The following is a 24,692-nucleotide window of genomic DNA, read 5'->3' on the forward strand; positions in this document are numbered from 1 at the left end:
TGCGAATATTAATATATTTATTCCGGGGCTTCCCATCCCACCCCATTTATGAATCCCAGCAGCCTCCGCAACCACAAATCCCATCATCTCTAAGGAAGCCGAAAGCCGGGCTGCCCAGCCAAGCTGGAGGGAACCTGCTCTGAGACGAGAGGCTCCCCCCCGCCCCCCCGTCCCACAGGTCCTTCACAAGGTACACAACCTCACAAATCTTGCAAAAGGAGCGAGCGTGGAGGGCTGCTGGCGAGGCTTCTCTAGCCCAGCAGCTTTCATCCTGGAGAGTCCGCTGGCCCCCAAGCCGACGGACGCCATGTCCGAGACCAAGCGGGAAGCGTCAGAGAAGGAGGAGAAGCGCGGAAGCGGCCCCTTGGGTTGGAAGCAAAGAGACAACTTCTGCACTTCTGAATGCATGGACGAAGCACGGCCTCCTGGTTCCCAAGGCTGCGTGTCCAGCCACGTCGCTCGTCTTCCACCTCCCTACGGGCCTCTGCTGCAGAAACCTTGGCTGGCGTTGCGTCGGGGAACAGCCTCCGGCCGAGCGACAGCCCGGGCTAGGTGGCAGCAGCTGGGATCCTAGGTGCTCGCCGGTCGCCCTTCAGTCCTGAGCTGCTCCTCGGGGCCTTGAGGCTGCGGAGAATCCTCCCCCGGCACCCTGGGCTGCTCTGCAGGCGGCCCCCGCCAAGGGCGGGGATGAGGAGCTGCCTCTGAGCGTGGTTCGGCCAAGGGGGACGCCCTTCAGCGTCAGGGAGGAGGCCGAGGAGATCTGGGACGGGGGAGAAGGAAGGTGCAAGAGGTCAATCACTAGGAGGCGGGGAGTTCTAGTCCCACCTTAAAGATGATAGTGGGCTGGGTGACTTTGGGCCAATCACCAGGAGACGGTGAGTTCTAGTCCCGCCTTAACAGGAAAGCCAGCTGGGTGACTTTGGGCCAATCACTGGGAGATAGTGAGTTCTAGTCCTGCCTTAGGCATGAAAGGCAAAACCTGACTGGGTGACTTTGGGCCAATCACCAGGAGATGGTGAGTTCTAGTCCCGCCTTAACAGGAAAGCCAGCTGGGTGACTTTGAGCCAATCACCAGGAGACGGTGAGTTCTAGTCCTGCCTTAGGCATGAAAGGCAAAACCTGACTGGGTGACTTTGGGCCAATCACCAGGAGACGGTGAGTTCTAGTCCCGCCTTAACAGGAAAGCCAGCTGGGTGACTTTGGGCGAATCACCAGGAGATGGTGAGTTCTAGTCCCGCCTTAGGCATGAAAGGCAAAACCCGACTGGGTGACTTTGGGCCAATCACCAAGAGACGGTGAGTTCTAGTCCCACCTTAGGCATGAAAGCTGGCTGGGTGACTTTGAGCCAATCACCAGGAGACAGTGAGTTCTAGTGCCGCCTTAGGCAGGAGACTACTGAGTGACTTTGGGCCAGTCCCTGTCTCTCAGCTGAGCCCACCTCACAAGGGTGTCGTAGGGAAAATAGGCGGAGGAAGGATTATTAGGTATGTTCGCCCCCTTGAATTACTTGTAAACCAGTTAAGGGCAGGATTAAAAATCTGAATACATAAATAAAACTCTCCTGACTTCCCCTTCTCCGTACAGTGACAGCCAGGCTGTGCAAACCAGCCTCCCCGGTTCTGCAAAAAGGAGGGTGTAGGAAAAAACCACACCCAACAAAGTGAAAGCATACCTCCTGGCAGCAGAGGCCAGTTGCACCTTTACTCAACAACAGGGTCCCCAACCTGTACCGGTCCGTGGCCTATTGGCTACCAGGCCGTAGGAATGGCTGGCGAGTGTGCACATGTGTGCACACACCCTCCCTAATCGCACCAGTGCTGCCGCACTGGCGCTAGTGGCCCTGTTTGCGCATGTGTGGAGGCCACTAACGCCGCCGCCAGTGTCACGCAGGCACTAGCAGTCCCTTTGCGCAGGCGCGTGGGTGCTAGTGGCCTGTTTGTGTATGCGTGCGGGCGCCAGCACCGTGTGTGCAGCCTGCCGTGCGCATGCCCATCTTGCACACGTACATGTGCTGCACACGTGCACGCACGCATGTCCTTTTCCCTGCTCCTCCCTCTCCCTCCGGGCCACCAAGCTGGCAAAGTTGGGGAGCTCTGCTCTACAAGCGAGAGAAGTCCACAACGCAGATGAAACCTCCTTCCTGGGATCAGACGAATCTTTGGAGGGCCGTTGCGGAGAAGCGGCCACCACGGGGCTTACCTCGACCAGGACGTAATCTCCCGGCTGCGCTCGGACGGCCGATGCCGCCTCGGTCCCGTCGCTCATCTCCACGTCCGGGAAGATGACTTTGGCTCCGCCGTCGTTCCTGCCCCACAGATCCAGAGGGGAGCGCTTGCTGGGCTGGAAGGGCCAAGGGGGGTGGGGGGAAGGGAGGTCAGGAGGCTGGGGGGGCATTGCCTGCTCTGGGGCACTCAGCGCCTCCTGCCCCGCCGCTCCCAGGGCGCCCCTAGGGACGGGCGGAAGGCAATGAACAAGTTGGACCTGGCGCACTTTTCTTTTTGGAAGGATAAATCCGAAACTGGGCAGTGCCAAACCTTCCTGGCAAAGTCCGAGTCAGATTGTACAAGTGGAAGCCTCGTGTGGCCGAGTCCTACCTGGAGATCTGTCTGTCAGTCTGTCTGTCTCCTCAACTCTCTATCTATCGCTCTATCATCCATCACTATCGCTCTATCAACTATATCTATCACACTATCACTATCCCTGTTATCTAGCTAGCTAGCTATTCATTCTATCATCTATCACACTATCACTCTATATGTATCATCTATTTATCTACCACTATCAACTATCAGCTATCACACTATCATTCTATCATGCTATCTATCTATCCCTATCTATCCATCCATCCATCCCTATCTATCCATCTATCCATCCCTATCTATCCATCTATCCATCCCTATCTATCCATTCATTCATCCCTATCTATCCATCCCTATGTATCTATCCACCCACCCACCCACCTACCTACCTATCTACCTACTATCAAAGGAAAACATTGGCCAAGCATTTGTCAGGACGGTATAAGGTTTCCTGCCTTGGGCATCAGGTTAGTCCCCCTCCAACCCTATCCTTATCCTTATCACCTCTCTCTCTCCTCCCCCCCAATTCCCGTGCCATCCATTCATTCCCCTCTCCCCAGGGACTCAGGGTCGTGGGATTCCCAGCGTTGCCCTCTCGCCCGCCCGACACCCGAGGACCCCAGGAAGCCTTCCTGGACCGACCAGAGCCCGCCCTGTGGCCTGCTCACCCCTTCCACCAGGACCACTTGGGTCTGGCCCAGGGCAGCCGCGTGCAGGCGGGAAGCCCCCTCCCGAAAGGCCGCGTTGAGCTCCTCCAGCCGACGATGCTTCACTTCGCGGGGGACGTCATCCGGCAGGCGGTGAAAGGCCTGGGTTTTCTGGGGGGGGGCGCAGAGCAACCGAGAGAGGGTGGTCAGGAAGCGGGGCCAGGCCAGGAGCGTCCAGCCGAGGGCTGACCTAGCAGCTGACCATACCGATCCTGACCAGCCCAGGATGGCCCCTGCGCTGGACAGCCCTGCAGGGTAGGCCAGACTAAGAAAGGGGATATATCCCCCGCCTTGAAATATTGGGGCACATCTGCCACAGATGTGAATCAGCCACACCACACCCCACACCCCCGAGGTGCCACCCAGTCCCAGCCAGGCCTCACCTGCCGCTGGCTGTAGGCAAAGATATAGGCGAAGTCGTAGCCGACCTCATGGAGGAGCGACAGCGTCTGCAAGTGATCGGCCTCCGTCTCCCCAGAAAACCCAGCGATGAAGTCACTGGTGAGGGTTGCGCCTGCCGCAGGAATGTCATTTACAGAGAGTCCTCGTTTAGCGACCGTTGGAAGTTACGACCAGTCCCCCAAAGGTACTTACGACCCAATTTCCAAGATCACTCAGCCACATCCCCCCCGCCACTCAAAATGATCACACGGTCGTATTTTGGAAACTTTTCAATAATTTTTTTTTGCCAGTTTCCACCATTTCTGGGGGAAAACCCCCCCACATAATACGGATTTTCTTAAAGTCCCTGTTGTTTGCTTAATAACTTGTTTACTGTCATTTTTGCTTGAGAGATGCAGTGTTTGCTTAACAGCTACTGCCAATGGATCAATACATTGGGCAAAGTTGGCTGGGGGATTCTGGGAGTTGAAGTCCACCCACCTTGAAAGTTGCCCACTTTGTAAAATGCCGATCTAAATCAATAAATCATAAGTAGCCACCCTTTGAGCAAGATTCCTGAAAAGCTGACAGGAAATCTCTAAACAATGATATAGATCAATATAAATATTAATTTGTTTATTTCTGCCTTAATGTCTTCTGTCCCAAAATTTCTTTCTGGGGTATTTAATTTTTAATCCGGATGCTAAAGGTACATTCCATTCTTTTTATTATTCAATTTATATGCTGCCCAAGCTCACCGCCAAGTGGGAGGACACATCCTAAAAACCTCATAAAAACCAAGGTACCAATTGTAAAAAACATATTGCAGGCAGTCCTCGGCCTGTGACCAAAATGGAACCCAAAATTTATGTGGCTAAGTGAGACAATTGCTCAGTGAATTTTCGCTCTATTTCTTGCCAAGCGTCCGAATTTTAATCATGTGACCATGGAGATGCTGTAGAGGGCGTTAAGTGTGAAAAAATGGTTCTAAGCCACTTGTTTTAACTTTGTAGAGTTACTAAATGAACAGTTGTTAAGTAGAGCACTACAACGTAAGAAGTAAGTTGAAAAAGCCAGAATACTAGGGGGAGAGGTGGGATCTTCCTCCTAGTCCAGGGCTAGGCAACCTTGGCTCTTTTATGACTTGTGGACTTCAACTCCCAGAATTCCCGAGCCAGCCCTGCTGAGGGGAAAGGGAGAGGTTTCCAAGCTGAACCATGCTGGCTCAGGAATTCTGGGAGTTGAAGTCCACCAGTCATGAGGGGGCCATAGTTCCCCCATGCTGGCTCAGGAATTCTGGGAGTTGAAGTCCACGAGTCATGAAGGAGCCATAGTTCCCCCATGCCGGCTCAGGAATTCTGGGAGTTGAAGTCCACGAGCTGTGAAAGGGCCATAGTTCCCCCATGCTGGCTCAGGAATTCTGGGAGTTGAAGTCCACCAGTCATGAAGGGGCCACAGTTCCCCCATGCTGGCTGAGGAATTCTGGGAGTTGAAGTCCACCAGTCATGAAGGGGCCATAGTTCCCCCATGCTGGATCAGGAATTCTGGGAGTTGAAGTCCACAAGTCATGAAGGGGCCATAGTTCCCCCATGCTGGATCAGGAATTCTGGGAGTTGAAGTCCACAAGTCATGAAGGGGCCATAGTTCCCCCATGCTGGATCAGGAATTATGGGAGGAAGTCCACAAGTCATAAAAGAGCCAAGGTTGCCTGCCCCTGGCTTAGGCCGCTTTATGACTCGTGGACTTCAACTCCCAGAATTCCTCAGCCAGCCACACTGAGGGCAAAGGGAGAGGTTTCCAAGCTGAGCCATGCTGGCTCAGGAATTCTGGGAGTTGAAGTCCACAAGTCATCAAAGAGCCAAGGTTGCCTACTCCTGTCCTAGTTCACTCACCATCTCCAAGATGGAATGCCCCCATCTTCACGGCTCCTAATTTTTAAAAAAGGCCAGCGATAGAGGCCACGCCATGACATTCAACGTGCTAGCAGAAGGGTGATATGTAATCATGCAATTAAGGCAATGATGTCATAAGAGCTGCCACATGGCTCCGCCCCCCACCCCCCCACCCCCAAATCACCTGTATGTTATCTTCGAAGTCCATAAATAAGTCATTTGATTCTGGCGGTCAACGTGAAGCGTAACTGAGGGACCCACCTGGTAAATAATCACGGAGTTGGTGTACAAGCTCCAGGTATGATTCCCGCGTGTATCTGGAAGAATAAGAATGTGGACGTCAGGCCCCAAACCAAGAATGACCACACGGTGATTCTTCCAAGCTGACTATTGTTTCCCACCTATAGATAAAATCTTGCCATTCTAAGGACTCTACGATCTGAATCCATAATATTCTCTGGGAACTATTGAGGAGAGGCTGTCTTCACCCTCTTTCCCTCACACAGCATATCTGTTATACCGTAACACTCTGCAATGCACCCCTCCCTATTGTGATCCCCCCTCCTAACTATATTCCATCACATCATGTGTAGACTCCAGAATCCCTCAGCCACCACCTGTGGACTTCAGCTCCCAGAATTCCTCAGTCACCCTGTCTCAGGCCCCAAACCAAGAATGGCACGTGGTGATTGCCCTAAGCTGAGTATTGTTTCACACCTACAGACAGAACCTTGCCAGACTAAAGGGAATCCGTAATATACTCTGGGAATTATTAGGGAGAGGCTGTCTTCACCCTCTTTCTCTCACATATGATATCAGGTTTATCTCCTGGGGGTCCACTTTCTCACCACATTCCATCACATCCTGTGTGGACCACAACTCCCAGAATCCCTCAGCCAGTGTGTGTGAGGCCCCTTACTAAGAATGACATATGGTGATTCGTCCAAGCTGAGTTCTATGTTGTTCAACACCTATAGACAGAATTTTGCCAGAGTGAAGACTTGACTCTGCATCTAGAATAGATTCTGGGATCTACTGGGGAGAGGCTGTCTTCACCCTCTTTCTCTCACTTGGGATTTTCAGGCTGGGTTGTCTCTTACTCCTCCGCAATGTCCCCCTCCTCTTGGGATCCCCCTCCTCACTACAGTCCATCACATCAGGCATGGACTTCAACTCCTGGTATCCCTCAGCTACCAGGTGTGGACTTCAACTCCCAGAATCCTTCAGTGTCAGGCCAAAATCCAAGAACGACAGGTGGAAATTCTTCCATGCTGAGGTCTTTATTGTTCCACACCTAGAGACCGAATCTTGCCAGACTCAAGGATTCGATTCTCTGAATCTACAATATTCTCTGGAAATTATTGAGGAGGGGCTGTCTTCACCCTCTTTCTCTCACACATATCAGGTTTGAGTTGTCTCTTACTCCTCTGGGATGCCTCCCTCCCTCCCGGGGACCCACTTCCTCACCACATCCCATCACATCGTATGTGGACTTCAACTCCCAGAATCCCTCAGCCGCCACATGTGAGGCCCCAAACTAAGAATGACATATGGCGATTCTTCCAAGCTGAATTCTTTATTGTTCCACATCTATAGACAGAATCTTGCCAAACTGAGGACTCTATTTTCTCCATCTACAATAAAGCTCTGCATCGTAGACTTCAACTCACAGAATTCCCCAGCCATGCCGGAGACCCCTGCTCTACAAGACTCCGGGATCTTGACATACGGTGATTCTTCCAAGCTGAATTCTTTATTGTTCTACACCTACAGACAGAATCTTGCCAAACTGAGGACTCTACACTCTGCGTCTACAACAAGGCTCTCCAAACTTGGCAACTTGAAGACTCTACCATGCTGGGGAATTCTGGGAGTTGAAGTCTACGAGTCTTAAAGCTTTCCAGGTCCTGCTCTATAAGACTCTGGGATCTATTAGGGAGAGGCTGTCTTCACTCTCTTTCTCTGACACATAATATCTGGGCTGAGTTGCCTCTTGCGCCTCTGGAAAGCCACTTCTCCCTCCTGGGGGATCCAGTTCCTCACCAGATTCCGTCCAGATGGCAAAATCAGGCAGCCTCAAATCCCCTTCAAACACACAACAGGTACATGTGCCGAAATGGGACACGTGTTCTGCTTTGTGTTGCAAACTAGAATCTAAGCCAGCGGTGTCAAACTCGCAACATCACGTGATGTGTGGTGACGTATGGTGACTTTTTCCCCCACTGCCGGAGCTGGGGCAGGTGCAGTTTTGGCATGATGCATCTGGCCCGTAGGCCAGCAATTTGACACCCCTGATCTAAGCGGACTTCCCCAATGGGCTGCTGAAAGGGGATGCCAGCTGGCTAGACCGGGGCGTAACAACCGCTACAGACACTCACATACACACAAGCACACACCTTACCCCCTCCTCATGGCCTCCAGGACACGGGAGCTGCCGCTTTGGGCGGGAAGGTGCACCTGTTTGCAGATATTGTGTCTTTCCCGCATGACTTGGAAGACCTGCGGAGCGCAGAGAGGTTGTTATTGGCGCACGGCTGCCAGCTTTAGGACCGGAAGAGCTCAGTGGGGCGCGACCCACCTCGTCCGGGAAGTCTTTGGGGTGGGGAGAAGTGAAGCGGATCCTCATCTCTGGGTCCACGGCAGCCACTCGGTCCAGCAGCTCCGCAAAACGCAACCCGCCCTTTTTGGCTTTGTAGACGGTCCGGAATCCTGGTCTGAGCTCAGGTGACGCCAGGGAGAGGAACTGGACCTCAGAGGTGTCCCGGTAACTGTTGACATTCTGGCCCAAAAGGGTCACTTCCTTCACACCCTACAAGGAGAGGAGAGAGGGGAGAGGGGAGAGGGGAGGAGAGGAGAGGAGAGGAGAGGAGAGGAGAGAGGGGAGGAGAGGAGAGGGGGAGAGGAGAGAAGAGGGGAGGAGAGGAGAGGAGAGAGGGGAGGAGAGGGGAGAGGAGAGAGGGGAGATGGGAGGAGGGGAGGAGAGAGGGGGAGAGAGGGGAGGGGGAGGGGAGGAGAGGAGAGAGGGGAGAGGGGAGAGGAGAGGAGAGGAGAGGAGAGAGGGGAGGAGAGGAGAGGAGAGAGGGGAGATGGGAGGAGAGGAGGAGAGGGGAGGAGAGGAGAGGGGAGAGGAGAGGAGAGGAGAGAGGGGAGGAGAGGAGAGAGGGGAGAGGAGAGAGGGGAGATGGGAGGAGAGGAGGAGAGGGGAGGAGAGGAGAGGGGAGAGGAGAGGAGAGGAGAGAGGGGAGGAGAGGAGAGAGGGGAGAGGAGAGAGGGGAGATGGGAGGAGAGGGGAGGAGAGAGGGGAAGAGAGGAGAGAGGAGAGAGGAGAGGAGAGGAGAGGGGAGAGGGGAGGAGAGGAGAGAGGAGAGGAGAGGAGGAGGGAGGAGAAGGAGCGGAGGGGACGGAAGAAGAGGAAAGGAGAGCAGGAGAGGAAAGCAGGAGAGAGGAGGAGGAGGAGGAGAAGAAAGGAGGAGAGGAGAGGGACAGACAGTCCTGGTGAAGAAGGATGCAACTGAGACAGACGATGTTCGAGAGACCACTCTGAACCTTCTTGTGTTGGAACTCCTGCACCAGAAACCTCTCTTTTTCCCAATAAAAGAAAATATGTTGAAATGAGGGGGTCCTGGGTGCACTGAGCTTGGTGGTTTTCTTGCAGATGTTTTAATACCCAACTAGGTAACATCCTCACTCCATCAGTAACGGCATCTAGCAACGATGATGCTACCTAGTTTGGGTCATGAAACGTCTGCAAGAAAACCGCCAAGCTCAGAGGGCACCCAGGACTCCCCACTTCTCTTTTTGGAGGAAGTGAACGGCCCAGGGGCAACAGCCACGGAAGGAAAGGTGCCGGGGATCAGGTTTACCAGAAGGAAGAGTTCTCGCCACACCCATCCAAAGTGCAGAGAAGAGCAACAAAGGTGATTAGGGGGCAAGAAGCTAAATCCTATAATGAATCAGTAAGGAGGTCTAGGGGGTCACAAAGAAGAGGGGGGTCGACCTCTTCTCCAAAGCGCCCGAAGGCAGGACAAGAAGCAACGGATGGAAACTAGTCAAGGAGAGAAGCAACCTGGAACTAAGGAGAAACTTCCTGACAGTGAGAACAATTAACCAGTGGAACAACCTCCCTCCAGAAGCTGTGAATACTCCAACACTGGAAGTCTTTAAGAAGAGACTGGCCAGCCATTTGTCTGAAATGGGATAGGGTTTCCTGCCTGAGTGGGGGGGTTGGACTAGAAGACCTCCAAGGTCCCTCCCAGCTCTATTCTGATTGAACTACTGTCTGAAATGGGATAGGGTTTCCTGCCTGAGCAGGGGGTTGGACTAGATGACCTCCAAGGTCCCTCCCAGCTCTATTCTGATTGAACTACTGTCTGAAATGGGATAGGGTTTCCTGCCTGAGCAGGGGGTTGGACTAGATGACCTCCAAGGTCTTCAAGTCTTCAAGTTCCAAGGTTGGAAACCCCTAGCAGAGGGTCCCCTGTTCGAGCATGGGGTTCGACTAGAAGACCTCCAGAGGTCCTCAAGTCTTAAATGTTTTCTTTTTTTCTTTTTTTCCTTAAGATATGAGAAATGTAAAAAATGTGACAGCTTGTATGAAAAAAAAGGATTTAAATACTTAAGTGTAACAAATTTTGAGAAAATCTTAACCAGTAAGAATGTTTTGAATACTGTGGGGGAAAACAAATGTAAATAAGAATGTAAACAGGATTTACGATGAGGCAATCAAGATGATCGACGAAAAGAAACTTTATACTGATGTGGCTATTATTTGCAGAAATGTGAGAAAAATCTTTACGTTTAATTGTCAATTATTTAAATAAGAACTGTATTAATTTAAGGTTGGCTAAAGAGAATATTGTCGGAAGAAGAGGAAATCAAGTCAAGTCATTATATGGACTATAGAATTATAGAAATTAATTGTTATTCTTTTTTTAAACACTAACCCAGACATCACCATGTTTACCAAATATTAAGGTATACGTTAAAAATCAATAAAACATATTTTATATATATAAAAAAGTCCAAGGTTGGACACCCCTGGAATAGGATCTCCTGTTCGAGCATGGGGTTGGACTAGATGACCTCCAAGGTCCCTTCCAGCTCTTCTGTTCTTCTATTCTGGATTCCCCGCTTCCCAAAAGGGGCTGGGAAGAGCACAGGATGTATCTCCACCTTGAGCAGAGTTTTTAGTGACCCTCCAGGCTTGGTCAGAGGTTCAGGTTCAAAGGCCACCTACCTGCTCCGACAGCATCTGCACTTCCTGGAGAATGGACGCCACGGGCCGGCTGCGTTCGCGCCCCCGAGTGAAGGGGACGATGCAGTAGCTGCACATGTTGTCACAGCCGCGCATGATGGACCTGGGAGGGAGAAAGTCGTTCCCCGGAGAACGTTATGGAGACAACTGGTGGGAGAGGGTGTCAAACTGGGATCTTGCTTCCCTCCCCTCCTCTTCACCCACGAACAACAGATGGCCCTGTCTTCACACCCTACGCTGGTCAAAATCGGGGTCTGCTGCTAACACAACGCTGAGCACATGGGATGCTTTGGAAGTGGGTAAGAAGATGCAGAACTGCCCCAAAGGTGTTTCCCTCCCCCTCCGCCCCGCCCCGCCCAAAGGACAACTGGACTTTCTTGGGGGGTTTTCCTTGAAGACGTTTCGCTTCTCATCCAAGAAGCTTCTTCAGTTCTAAGTGAATGGTGTAGAAGGACTTATACTCCTTGTAGACAGCGGGGTGTTAGCATCCTCTCTCTAAGAGTCATTGAGGCCACTTGGAGGTTTATCTGGGCCCTCAGAGTCTCCTGGGTAGCGCAATAGTCCATATCCATTTGTGCAATAGTGTGCAATAGTCCGCACCCATTTGCACTATCCAGGTGACTCCGAGGGCACAGACGAACCCCCAAGTGGCCTCCTTGACTCTCAGAAAGAGTACTAATGACCAGATGACTGCTAAGGAATATAAATCTTTCCATCCCCCACCAGTCAGACCTGAAGAAGCTTCTTGGATGAGAAGTGAAATGTCTTCCTCTCTCTCTCTCTCATCTCTTTCTATCTACATCAATCTAACTATCTAGATCTATCATTATCTAGCAGGCCAACTATCTGGTTATCATCTAGCTATCATCTTATTCTATTCTATTCTATTCTATTCTATTCTATTCTATTCTATTCTATTCTATTCTATTCTATTTCTATTAATTCTATTCCATATTTTCTATTCTATTCCATTCCATTCCATATTTTCTATTCTATTCCTATTTCTATTCTATTCCGTTCCATATTTTCTATTCTATTCTAATTCTATTTCTATTCTATTCTAAATTCCATTCCATTCTAATCTAATCCCTAACGCACTTATGTCTATCATAGCTAGCTATCTAGTTATAATGAACCTAGTTAGCCCGTCTAGCTGCCTGTCTGTCTGTCTGATTCTCCAAGGGAGAGTTTAGAAATATGAATTACGTATCAGTCAATCAATCTTCACCACCCAGAGCCCCTCCCCAAGGGAGATGGGCGGTTAAGAAACACGAACTCTCTCTATATATAAATTAATCAATCAATCTTGGGCATTTTCTATCTTCCAGGCTCCCAGGCCGGATCAAAGCAGCGAAGAAACCGGGTTTCCCCTTACACAAAGGCTGTGGTTGCGCCGGGGCTGAGGTGGACGGGCAGAATGTCTGCGTAGGTCTCGTCCAGAGAGAGCAGGACGTTGGCTGCCTGCTGGCCGGATTCAGCCACCGCCAAGAGCCGGGGCAGGTCCCGGTAAGCATCTGGCCCGGCCACAATATCGACCAGCTTCTCCTCATCCAAAATTTTCTCCTTCAGCCTCTCGGCCATGCAGCCTGCGAGAAGAGGCGGAAGCGTGAGCCGAAGAGAAGCAAACAAAAAACGCAGGGGATCTGAATCGGGAGATTCCATCTTGCTTCGAACCAGATTTACAGATTCAAAATTATGAGCTGCAGGAGAGACAGGAACCCCTTTTGATCTAGCAAGGGGGTGGGGGGGGGGAGAATCACTTTTTAATGCCCCCACAGAGGAAAAGTAACAAGCAAGGAAGCACCCACAGCTGGAAAATTTCCTATTTACGGAGAGGGGGGCGGATTCAAAACATTGCGACCCTCTTTTCAAGAAGTGTTGACTTAATTTTGTTTTTTTTTATTATCATCAGCTAGACTTTTATTCGTCCGTTTCTGATGCCTTTGCAGCCGCACGCTTGCCTCCTTGGAAACGTAGCTGGATTATTCAGATTTTATCCCAGGTTTATGATAAAAGACTCGAGGGGCTGAGCATGCCTAATCCTCCTTTTCCCTCGTATTTTGCCCACAACAACCCAGTGAGGTGGGTTGGGCTGAGAGTGTGACTGGCCCAAAGTACCCCAGCAGCTTTCGTGCCCAAGGTGGGGCTAGAATTCACCGTCTCCTGGTGATTGGCCTAAAGCCATCTATTTGGTGTTCGTCCCTAAGGTGGGACTAGAACTCCCAGTCTCCTGATGATGGGCGCCAGTCACCCAATCAGCTTTCGTGCCTAAGGTGAGACTAGAACTCCCAGTCTCCTGATGATGGGCACCAGTCACCCAATTGGCTTTCGTGCCTAAGGTGGGACTAGAACTCACCATCTCCTGGTGATTGGCCCAAAATCACCCAGCCAGCTTTCATGCCTAAGGTGGGACTAGAACTCCCAGTCTCCTGATGATGGGCACCAGTCACCCAATTGGCTTTCGTGCCTAAGGTGGGACTAGAACTCACCATCTCCTGGTGATTGGCCCAAAATCACCCAGCCAGCTTTCATGCCTAAGGTGGGACTAGAACTCCCAGTCTCCTGATGATGGGCACCAGTCACCCAATCAGCTTTCGTGCCTAAGGCGGGACTAGAACTCACCGTCTCCTGGTGATTGGCCCAAAATCACCCAGCCAGCTTTCGTGCCTAAGGCGGGACTAGAACTCACCGTCTCCCGGTTCCGAGCCTGCTGCTTCCACCACTAAACTGGGATATTGGGGCGACTAACTATGGGAAGCCCCAGCTTTTGAAAAACCTTGCCTAACCGTTTATCCCAGCCCCAGGTTCTTCCGATAGTCCCAGTCCAGCTGCAGGTGGCCTCCCGTCCTTCAAGACCATCTGCTCTGAGGGTTTACATTACCTAAGATCCCAATCCGCAGAGACCCCCGGGAGCGTTGCCGTTTGGTCTTGAGCGTTTTGAACACAGCCAGGCGATTCCAGACCGTCTGCTCGGCTTTCTCCCTGTGAAACCATCAACCGTGGATGAACCTTTGGCCTTTGGCCTGAGGAGTCACTAGAAAGTCTGCTCCCCAGTCCTTCCCTACCCCTTCTGGGAAGTGGGGAATCCAGAACAGAATCACAGAGCTGGAAGGGACCTTGGAGGTCTTCTAGTCCAACCCCATGCTCAAGCAGGAGACTATATGCCAGGTGTGTCCAACCTTGGAGTTTTAAGACTTGTGGACTTCAACTCCCAGAATTTGGGGAGTTGAAGTCCACAAGTCTGAAGTTCCCAAGTTTGAACACTCTTATACCATCTCAGACAAATGGCTGTCCAGCCTCTTCTGAAATACTTCCAGTGTTGGAGCATTCACAACTTCTGGAGCCAAGCTGTTCCACTGATTAATTGTTCTAACTGTCAGGAAATTTCTCCTTAACTCCTCAATTGTCTCCTTGATTAGTTTTCCTCTATTCCTTTTTCTTCTGCCTTCAGGTCCTTTGGAGAATAACATGACCCCTTCCTCTTCTTTGTGGCAGCCCCTCAAATACTGGAAAGCTGCTATCGTGTCACCCCAAGCTATAGCCAGATATAGCTAGATTGCACGTCTCACCATCTCTGGTGCTGGTGGGAAGAACAGTTCAATAACATCTGGAAGTGCCCACTAACTTGGGTTTGGGTGACAGCAAATGGATCTTCTTTTATAAGAATGACAGTTTGTCAAGAATGAAACTTTGGCAGCTGCATGCCTCTTCCTTTCAACCTGGAATTAAGGAGAAACTTCCTGACAGTGAGGACAATTAGCCAGTGGAACAGAAGTTGCCTTCAGAAATCGTGGGTGCTCCATGACTGGAGGTTTTTATGAAGAGGCTAGACAGTCACTTGTCTGCGATGGCATAGGTGGTCCTGCTTGAGCAGGGGGCTGGACTAGAAGACCTCCAAGGTCCCTTCCAGCTCTATTCTATTTTAACATTCTAACTTGCCATTAGAGTAAAAGGGGAAAGAGGGATGTTGCTTTACAATGGGTTAGATGGAGAAGCGAAACCGCTACGATTCCGCTGAAGACTGTGAGAGCCTGAAACCCTTCCAAGGATACCACAGCAGGTGCTGAGAGGAAGCAGACGGTTCCTATAACAAAGTGAAATTGTTTACAAGGACTACGTGAGAGGGTGGGGGGTTGGCTGGAGAAATTATGGTTTAATTCTATGAACTGGCATCTGGGAACCTCGGAGTTAAGTTTTGCTTCAACATTACCATGCTGTGTCTTCAATAAACAGTGAGATTTTCAGAAATGGAATGAACCTGGATTTTTATCTGGATTTTTGAGCTGGATGCCGACACCTACTAGGGTGCCACGCCAAGCACAATTCCTTCCCAGATGGCTAGAAAGCAATGGGATGGGGGTTTGGCTTCCTTCTGCCTAACAGTTTGAAATAGAGGTAGTCCTCGCCTTACAACAGGGGTCTTCAAACTTGGCAACTTTAAGACTTGTGGACTTCAACTCCCAGAATTCCTCAACCAGCGCAGGTCTGGCTGAGGAGTTCTAGGAATTGAAGTCCACAAGTCTTAAAGTTGCTGAGTTTGAAAACCCCTGCCTTACAACAAAACTGGGACCAGAATTTCCATTGCTACGCCGCGCAGTTAGCTGAATTGTGCCCAATTTCATGACTGTTTTTGCCACGGTTGTTAAGTTCAGTGCATCTTCTTCGTTGTCCTTCAAATATTCTTCCAAAGCCTTTTTTTTCTTTCTTCAACCATCTGATGTACTTGCAACGTTTCACGCCCACCTATTTGCCTTGGTAAGTAGAGTCTGTCAGCGTCGCTACTAAGGATGAAGGATGATTGATTCATTGTCATTATTTTTGTGCTCTTCCTATCCATTGCTTTTAGTCCTGCTTGAGTCCAGGCCACTATTCCAGCTGAGTATCTAATGACTGGAAATTCCTACGTATTAATTGCCTGGATGGTATTTACCTGTGCCGAGTTTGGACTTTTTAAGAGTTTCTTCATTCTCTTGATATATTTACTTCTGAGCAATTTCTTGACCTCAGTGTGCTTGATGTTGCCAGCTTGAAGGATGCCCAGGTATTTCTGGTAATCATCTTCATCCAGACTCTTAATGTTATTTTCCCTGATGATGGTAAACATGATGCATGTTTAGAGCCTTGGTGGAGCAGTGGGCTAATGCCTCCTTAAGTAACACCAGCTGCCTGCAATTAGTGCAGGTTCAAGTCCCACCAGGCTCAAGGTTGACTCAGATTGTTGGGGGCAATAAGCTGACTTTGTAATAATGCCGCTTGGGGGGGGGGGAGCCCTAATAAGCAGGTATATACATAGAATGAAGGCTACTGCTAAGCACATTGTGCTTTAGATTGTAAGCCGCCCTGAGTCTTTGGAGAAGGGCGGGATATAAATGGGATTAAAATAAAATAAATAAAATAAATGCATTTGTCCAGTCCAAACTCCAGTGCAATATCTTGGCTGTATATACAGATAGCGTTGAGCAGTGATTGTATATCAGACGGAGTTTTTTCATACAGCTTCAGATCATCCATGTAAAGGAGGTGGAACAACCTGGCAGATATTTTTGATGTTTGACAACCAGGCCCTGAGTTATTCAGTATTGTTGACAGAGGAAACAGCGCAATGACAAATAGTGGCGATAGTGAATCTCCTTGAAATATTCCTCTCTTGATAGTAAACTATCCCAGTCTTTCACCATTGACCTGCAACTGTGTCTTCCATTGCGCCATCGATCTTTGCACAAAGATTCTGATGTTTCTACTGACTCCTGTTATTTCTGGGCACTTTGATTATCCAGTCATGTGGCAGAGAGTCCAATGCCTTTTGGTAGTCAGGTTGGACTTTTTCAGGTTGGTCTTCCTTCTCTTGCAGTTTTCCAAGATCATTTTATTTATTTATTTATTTATTAGATTGATATACCGCCCTTCTCCCGAGGGACTCAGGGCGGTGTACAGGGCAATTAAAATATGACATACAAAAGTTAAAAATAGATTAAAATTAAATTTAGCCCCAAACAAAATAAATTAAATTATGAAATTTAAAACCCCAATCCCTCAGTCCAGGCCGGCAAGCTCGAATAACCAGGTTTTCAGCTCACGGCAAAAAGAGCGAAGGTCGGGAGCCATCCGGAGCTCCACAGGCAGCTGATTCCACAGGGCAGGCGCGCCCACAGAGAATGTTCTCCCCCTGGGGGCAGCCAGCCGGCACTCCCTGACCGACGGCACCCTGAGGAGACCCTCTCTGTGGGAGTGCAAGGGACGATGGGAAATTGACGCTGGCAGCAGGTGCTCCCTCAGATAATCCGGACCCATGCCATGTAGGGCTTTATAGGTCATCACCAGCACCTTGAATCTCACCCGGAGGGCAACTGGGAGCCAATGCAGCTCACAGAGAAGAGGTGTTACACGGGAGTATCGGGAAACTCCCATCGCAACTCACGCGGCTGCATTCTGCACCAGCTGAAGCCTCCGAGTGGTCCTCAAGGGCAGCCCCATGTAGAGAGCATTGCAGTAGTCTATTCGAGAGGTCATGAGCCCATGAGTGACTGCACGTAGGGCATCTTGTCTATTAGGAGTTGATCTTTTGTTCCTCTGCTATTGGGGCAGTTTTCAACTAGATGCTGTTGGACTGCATCAGCTACCACACCAGCTAGCAATTTGAAAGTTGTTGGTAAGCAAGGCATCAAGTTTAGAGGGGGTAAATGGTGCTGCACGTTACAGTTATTTCTAAATCCAAGCAAACTATTAATCTCTCTCGTCTTACCTGATGGAACATGTGACAAGCAGAACCACGTCAGCCTAAAAGAGAGAGTGGGGGGAGAGAGAGAGAGCTGGCATTATTAAACATAAACAGGGGTAGGAAGAAACATTTTGCCTTCTGTGGGGTCAAACCTGCCACATCTGCACAAAATGGGCCTCTTGCCTAATAGAAGCCTTTAAAAAGCTCCATTTAAGCAGGAAAAAGCAGCCTCCAGCATTCAAGCGAGAAAGAACACGGGTGATAACGTGGGGCTCGGAAAACGGTAACCAGAATCTGTTTCTCCAAAAGTCCCAACCTTACGACATAATTAATAAATAAATAAAATAAATAAATAAATAAATAAATAAATAAATAAATAAATAAAATAAATAAATAAATAAATAAAATAAATAACAAATTCACCATTAGTCAATTGCAAAAGGCGGCCTTACTAGGAACTGCTTCCATCTTGCGACGAGATCTGTAATACCATCAAACATCCACATCTGCCTATCCCAGGTCCTTGGGAAGGACTCGATAGGTAGACAAAAATGCCAAATCGTCTGAACATCTGGCTGACTGCGTGATGATCCATAATAATAATAACAGAACCTTATGACAGCATGGAGCAGCCAGGATTATTGTCACAAGACACAATTTGACTATGTCAGGATGTCGGGCAGAATAGCGGGGTCCTTGGTGCTGGGTTTGGCTGCTTTCTTGCAGACATTTCATTACCCAAACTAGGGAATAGTCAGTGCTAGAAGGGAGACGAGTTTGCGAGGAGGAGGAGGAGGAGGAGGATTGTGAGGTCATTGGTGCTGAGTTTGGTTGTTTCTCTGCAGACGTTTCATGACCCAACTAGGTAATATCAACAAGGTTGCAAGTTCCTTGATGTTATTTCTTGATAGTTGGCCTAGTGCTAATCTTGGTGTTAACCTCTGCTCATCTGGTTGTTGATTGCTGGTGGTGAGTTTTTCTCCAAATCAAAAGCCTACTTGGCCAAGGGAAAGGCGTTTACAAACCTCGACCTTAGGGAAGCGTATTACAGGGTCCGGATCAAAAAAGGAGACGAGTGGAAGACGGCGTTCAACTGTCCGTTAGACAGCTACCAGTTTCGAGTCATGCCATTTGTAGGGAGCCCCTGCGGTGTTCATGCGTCTCACTGATGAGGTTTTGCATGAACACCTGTACCGCGGGGTGCTTGTGTATTTGGCCGACATCCTGATCTACTCCTCCAAAATGGCAGACCACCTCCGACTCGTAAGACAGGTGTTGGAAAAACTGCTGAGGGCCCAACTATATGTGAAGCTGTCCAAATGTGAGTTCCACCAAACCCAGTTGGATTACCTAGGGTACTGAATATCGGGGGAGGGGGTAGAGATGGACCCAGGTAAAGTCAGGGCTGTGTTGGATTGGCAGGCCCCAAGAACCCGCCGTCAGTTGCAAAGCTTCTTGGGGTTTGCCAATTTTTACCGGCAGTTCATCCCCTCCTTTGCTGCCATCGCCTTACCCCTAACGGACCTGCTCTGTAACCGACAAGCAGTGGCCAAGCCACGCCCCAGTCAACCTCTGGCGTGGTCGTTGGCCTGCCAAAAGTCCTTTGAGGACCTGAAGGCCCTCTTTGCTAAGGAGCCAGTTCTACTGCATCCGAATCCTGACTTGCCGTTCATTGTCCAAGCCGACGTCGCGACGTCGCGGTGGGAGCGACGTCGCGGTGGGAGCAGTTACTCCAGAGGAACAGCCAAGGAACGTTACAGCCCTGTGCCTACACCTCCTGTAAACTAACAGATACAGAACGAGCATGGGCAATATGGGAGAAGGAGGCATTCGCCGTACACTGGGCACTGACGACATGGCGACATTTCCTGGAGGGCGCAAAGGAACCGTTCGAGGTGTGGACGGATCACAAAAATCTGGAGGCTTTGCAGACACCACGGCGCCTGTCCCCAAAACACATACGGTGGGCGCAATACTTTCAGTGCTTCCGCTTTCGGTTACTGTATGTACCAGGGGGCAAAAACTTTCTGGCAGATGCACTGTCACACATGCCCCAATATAAGAGCGAGTGGGAGGAGGTAGTACATGCCATTATGCCTCCCTTCAGGCAAGCGGTGGCGCAAGTGGTTGCACACCATCCGGCCAGCGACCTGGTCCAGGAACTGCAGAAGGCCACCCAGGACGATCCCTGGCTGTGGGACGACCAGGCCCTGCTAACGAAAAGGGATGGACTGGCGTGGAAGGGCGATAAGTTATATGTCCCACAGGCGGTGAGGATAAGGGCATTGCAAAAATGCCATGATGTAAAGCAGGCAGGACACTTCAGATTCCTCAAGACCCTGCACCTAGCGAGATGCCAATTCTGGTGGCCCCAGATGAAGATGGATATTGAAGCCTACGTACGGGGCTGCCCTGTGTGTGCCACTGCAAAGCCTTGTACCGGGAGGCCACCAGGGCTGCTGCAGAAAGTGACGGATCCAACAGGACCATGGGAGGAGATAGCAATGGACTTTGTCGTGGAACTGCCGGAGAGACATGGTTACATGGTGATCTGGACGGTAGTCAACCTTTTCTCCAAGCAGGCCCATTTTGTACCATGTAAGGGGTTACCGTCTGCGCGGAAACTCGCTAAGATGTTCATCACGCAGGTATACCACCTGCACGGGGTGCCCCGGCGGATAATCTCGGATCGGGGGGTGCAATTTACAGCCCGCTTCTGGCGTGAGTTCATCCGTTCCATCGGGTCATCTCAGGGACTCAGCTCAGCATACCACCCCAGTACCAACAGGGCAGCAGAACGGGCCAACGCGATGGTGGAGCGATATCTACGGTGCTACGTCTCCTATCAGCAGAACGACTGGGCTGACATTTTACCATTCGCAGAAGTGGCATACAATAATGCAGTGCATAGCAGTACCGGTTTTACCCCCTTCTGGGTGGTACATGGTCTGGACTTCGTCCCGATCCCCGATTGTTCGCAGCGGGACCCTTCCCCGTCAACCCCAGGACTGGATAGCCCACATTAGGGGGGTTTGGGGGGACGTGAAGACGGCCTTAGTACGAGCAAAGGAGGCCGCAAAGGTGCAGGAAGACAAGAAAAGGACAGCCCAAAAACCCTTTTGGGTGGGGGACATGGTATATTTATCAACCAAGTACCTCCGCTTGAGGGTGCCATGCAAAAAGCTGGGACCGAAATACCTAGGGCCATTCCGGATCACAAAGATCATCAACCCGGTAGCCGTTCCCGGTAGCCGTTCGGCTACAGCTACCCCGGTTCCTGGGGAAGATACATCCGGTCTTCCGTTCCAGCCTGCTGAATTCGGCAGAGGGGACCCCCTTGAGGCCTGTAACAAAAGCCCCCGGGGCCCGTTACGGGGACCATTATGAGGTGCAGGAGATACTGGACTCCCGGCTCCGGCAAGGCCGGTTGCAGTAGCTGGTGCGGTGGAAGGGATACCCTGTCACAGAGGCCTCATGGGTGGGGGTAGCAGATGTTCAAGCTCGACTGGTGAGGAGGTTCCAGCGACAGCATCCCAGGAAGCCGGGGGTAGGGGGGGGCATTAGCTTAACTATCTGCCACAGCGGGTGATTAACCATATGTGTCTCCTTATTTTCCAGTTGGAGCCCTGGTGGAGAGGCCGCCTGTCAAGCCCTGTGGGCTCGCCATTTCAGGGAAGGGAAAGGGAGGGGAATTCCCCTTTGCCCGAGGAATCCCTCTGCCTGACCTCTGGGCAGCTGAGGCTCCTGGCTGCATGCTGGACTGCTGGAGACAAGGCTGGAGGGGGGGGGGAGGTGGAGGCCAGCTATGCCGGTTTTAGGGATGGAGGCCGGATGCTGGCTGGTTGGATGGGGGGTGGAGCTAAGGGGATTGCCTATATATAAGGCACCGGGAGCAAGCCACTCCCAGTGCTGACTTTATTTGCTGTTAATTGCTGTTATTAATGGCCATCAATAAACACTGGTCAGAACGTTCCTGCCTAGCCAGCTACCTTGTTGACCATCATTTATCATTGGTGGAACCATGGCGGGTAAGGACTCTACTAACAGGCAAACAAGCTAAGAGTAAACAATAATCGAATCAAGAACATTCCCACCAATGCTGACGAGCCACTGGTATCTAAACAGAAAAAAAAGCCCTTCTAGCCCCAATGACGTCACCTAGTCGGGTCATGAAATGTCTGCAAGGAAAAAACAAACAAAAACTAGCACAGAGAACGCCAAGGACCCCTCAAACCCCCCCCCCTAGATTGTGTATTGGGTCTGTCTGGGACAGGGCAACGAACGAACGAACGAATGAATGAACTGGCACTCCCATTAACCCAGCCGCTGAATAAGGAGGCTCCTGCCAAGAAGCGGCCGGCCTGGACCTCAAATACCTCTGCCAGGTTTCTAGTCCTCTGGTAGCCACTGCGCTGGAGGATGGCCCAGGCTGTCTCCGTGTCGCTGACGTTCATCTGGCAGCCGAAGGTCTCCAGATAGACTACGAGGCAAAGAAAGGAGGAGGGGAAGAGGAGGAGAGATTCCTTAAGGGAGGGGTCGCTGAGTAGTTGTGCCCTTCATTTTGGAGGTGGCTGCATTCTCACTGAACGTTGTTCAAAGCGACAACAGCATTGAAGAAAGCGACGGCCATTTTTCACACCTACAGCATTCCGTCGCAGCATTCCCCAGGGTCACATGATCAAAATTCAGACACTTGGCAACTGACTCATACTTACGACGGTTGCAGCGTCCCGGAGGGTCATGTGATCGCTTTTTGTGACCTTCTGACACGCCAAGTCAATGGGGAAGCCGGATTCACTTCAGAACCGTGCAACTAACTTATCAGCTGCATTGATTCCCTGAACATCCGTGGCAAGAAAGGTTGTAACATGGGTCAAAACCCACTTAACAACGGTCTCCCTTAGTGATGGAAATTTTGGGCTCAGTTGTGGTGGTCAGTTGAGGGCTACCTGTAGAATTGTAAGCAGCCCCTCTGGGCCAAGCAGCCCCTCAATACCCCTGGACAAATGGCCATTTCCCACAAAGAGAACCCTCCCCCTCATCTGCAACTAAGCCCACCTAGGATGAAAGTTCAAATCCAACTCGATTCTTCGTAACTGTCAGGATAGGTTTTTTAGCAGCCACATGGAAGTGATTTGACACACTCCTTTTGAGACTCCCCAGCCTAATCTGGAAAGCTCAGGATTTCCTGGTGGTCTCCCATCCATCCAAATACAAATACAGGTTCAACCCTGCTAGGAGCCAGACTGCTCCTTCATCGTGAGGGAACTATTTTGACGCCGTAAGTGGGCAAACTCACTTTGGTTGCCCAGCAGGACACATGGAGTCTCTCCCCCCCCCCAAATGTCTCTAAAGAAAATCATATCAGCCCTTGTGTAGCCGGAAAGGTATGGTGGAGCGGCCATACTCACCTTTCTTTGGGGAATCTGCCAGGGTGAGGGGTCCAAGGTAAGGGGCAGGGTCTTCCGGGACTTCCGCTGGCAAGCGGTGGGCATCTTGTGTAGGAGCAGCCGACTGTAGGAAGTGCTGCAGAGACGGACCCCCAACCAGTTTGGAGCGGAAATCTTGGAGGCTTCCTTCATCTCTTTGTTTTTTGAGGTGGGGCTTTGGATCCGGACTGCAGGTCGAAAGCCAGGCTTGGCATCCCGAGCGCACGGACCAACACAGAGGCCTCGGGCAGACCAGGGCGCTGCGCAAAGCCAGCATCTTGGCACGAGGCCCTTCTGTTCCCTAAAGCAAGCAACAGATTAGAAGTATCAGTCAACTCTTGCTAGGTGCCCTTCAAACAAAATGGGGGGGGGACGACAAATCATTTCAAAAAGCGTTATGAACGGATGAGCCAGTCTGTCTCTCAACCTAACCCACCTCTCAGGGTTGTTGTGGGGAAAAGAGGATGTTTTGTACCTAAAATACGGAATAAATGCTTTATCCCATGTTCTTTACCTAAAAGGTTGAAATAAAGTTAGCTAGGTTGGCAGACAGGCAAATAGATAACAGAGATAGATCGATAGACAGATATAGTATAGATAGATAGATAGATAGATAGATAGATAGATAGGAATGGATGGATAGATATATACAGAGAAATAAGGTAGGTAGGTAGGTAGGTACGTAGATAGATAGATAGATAGATAGATAGATAGATGATAAATTAGATGGACAGACATATGAAAGATAGATACATACAGATTAGACAGATATAAAAGATAGGATAGACAGACCGATACGATATAGACATAGATGATAGATAAGACGTACAGATATAAAAGAGATAGATAGATAGATAGATAGATAGATAGATAGATAGATAGATAGATGAGATAATGGATGGATGGAGATACAGACAGATGGGGGAGAGAGATAGATGATGGATGGATACAGACAGATAATAGACTGACATAGATGAATAGTATAGACAGATGATATATGATATAGACCAAGAAGATATATATAGTTAAATATATACACTATCATCTATCTAATCCTCTTGGCTCTTTTCCCCACAACAACCTTGTGAGGTAGGCTGCCTGAAAGGTACTGGCATGGACCCCCACCCAGCTTCCTGTTCTTCCTTCCTTCCTTCACTATTGTTACTGCTATTATTCATTTTATCCCACCTTTTCAGGCCCAGAAGACCGCTGACGGCCCCTCCCCCACTCTCCCCGGTAGCCCTCCAAGGGGCGGAAGACGGGCGGCTCTTACCGCCCCACCTCCGAGAGAGCAGCGCCCCACACCAGAGGCCGGAGAGACCCCCGCCCCAACCCACGACCCCCGGGACGGCCGGGGACGCTCGGAGGCGCCTTTTCAGTGACGGACACAGGAAGTGAAGAGGGACTTCCGGTGGAGGGGGGAGCCGACTCCGCATACAGCAGCGCGGCTCAGCCTCTGATCACGTGGGCGCCTCTAGGGCGGCGGGTGCTCCGCCCAAAACGTTCCCCACCGGAAACGTTTTCCGCGGCGCGACGTTCCGGGCTCTAACGTTCCGCCCTGCTTCCCTTTCTTTCACTCTTTCTCAACCTTGGAAGCTTTAAGAGGGGTGGGCTTCAACCCCCAGAAGACCCCAGTCAGAAAGCAGGAGGACTGGAGAAGTGATTTTCACGCTCAGCCTCTTTGGGATGGACGCATGGACTTCAACTCCCAGAATTCCTCAGTCGGTAAGCC

The 24,692-nt window shown here is 50.5% G+C and overlaps 1 protein-coding gene across 2 annotated transcripts; it reads right to left on the reverse strand.

Annotated features, from left to right (window-relative positions):
* Nucleotides 1-24,285, reverse strand: CDK5RAP1 (CDK5RAP1 mitochondrial tRNA methylthiotransferase). Of its 2 annotated transcripts, none has more exons than XM_083360855.1 (14): nucleotides 24,149-24,285; nucleotides 22,943-23,261; nucleotides 21,908-22,011; nucleotides 17,556-17,590; nucleotides 13,695-13,795; nucleotides 12,189-12,399; nucleotides 10,796-10,916; nucleotides 8,138-8,368; nucleotides 7,961-8,058; nucleotides 5,821-5,876; nucleotides 3,670-3,800; nucleotides 3,248-3,397; nucleotides 2,200-2,340; nucleotides 1-760 (listed from the first exon to the last, which is right to left on the reverse strand). In XM_083360855.1, exons 2-14 carry the CDS (start codon nucleotides 23,235-23,237, stop codon nucleotides 593-595), a joined length of 1,842 nt encoding a protein of 613 aa, XP_083216981.1. In that variant the 5' UTR covers nucleotides 23,238-23,261; nucleotides 24,149-24,285; the 3' UTR covers nucleotides 1-592. The 2 variants fall into 2 exon arrangements, with proteins under 2 accessions (XP_083216981.1, XP_083216982.1); XM_083360856.1 differs by having other exon boundaries at nucleotides 24,234-24,268.
* Nucleotides 24,286-24,692: the final 407 nt, after the last annotated feature.

The sequence above is a fragment of the Vipera ursinii genome (assembly GCF_947247035.1).
Source record: "Vipera ursinii genome assembly, chromosome: 3".
NCBI lineage: Eukaryota > Metazoa > Chordata > Lepidosauria > Squamata > Viperidae > Vipera > Vipera ursinii.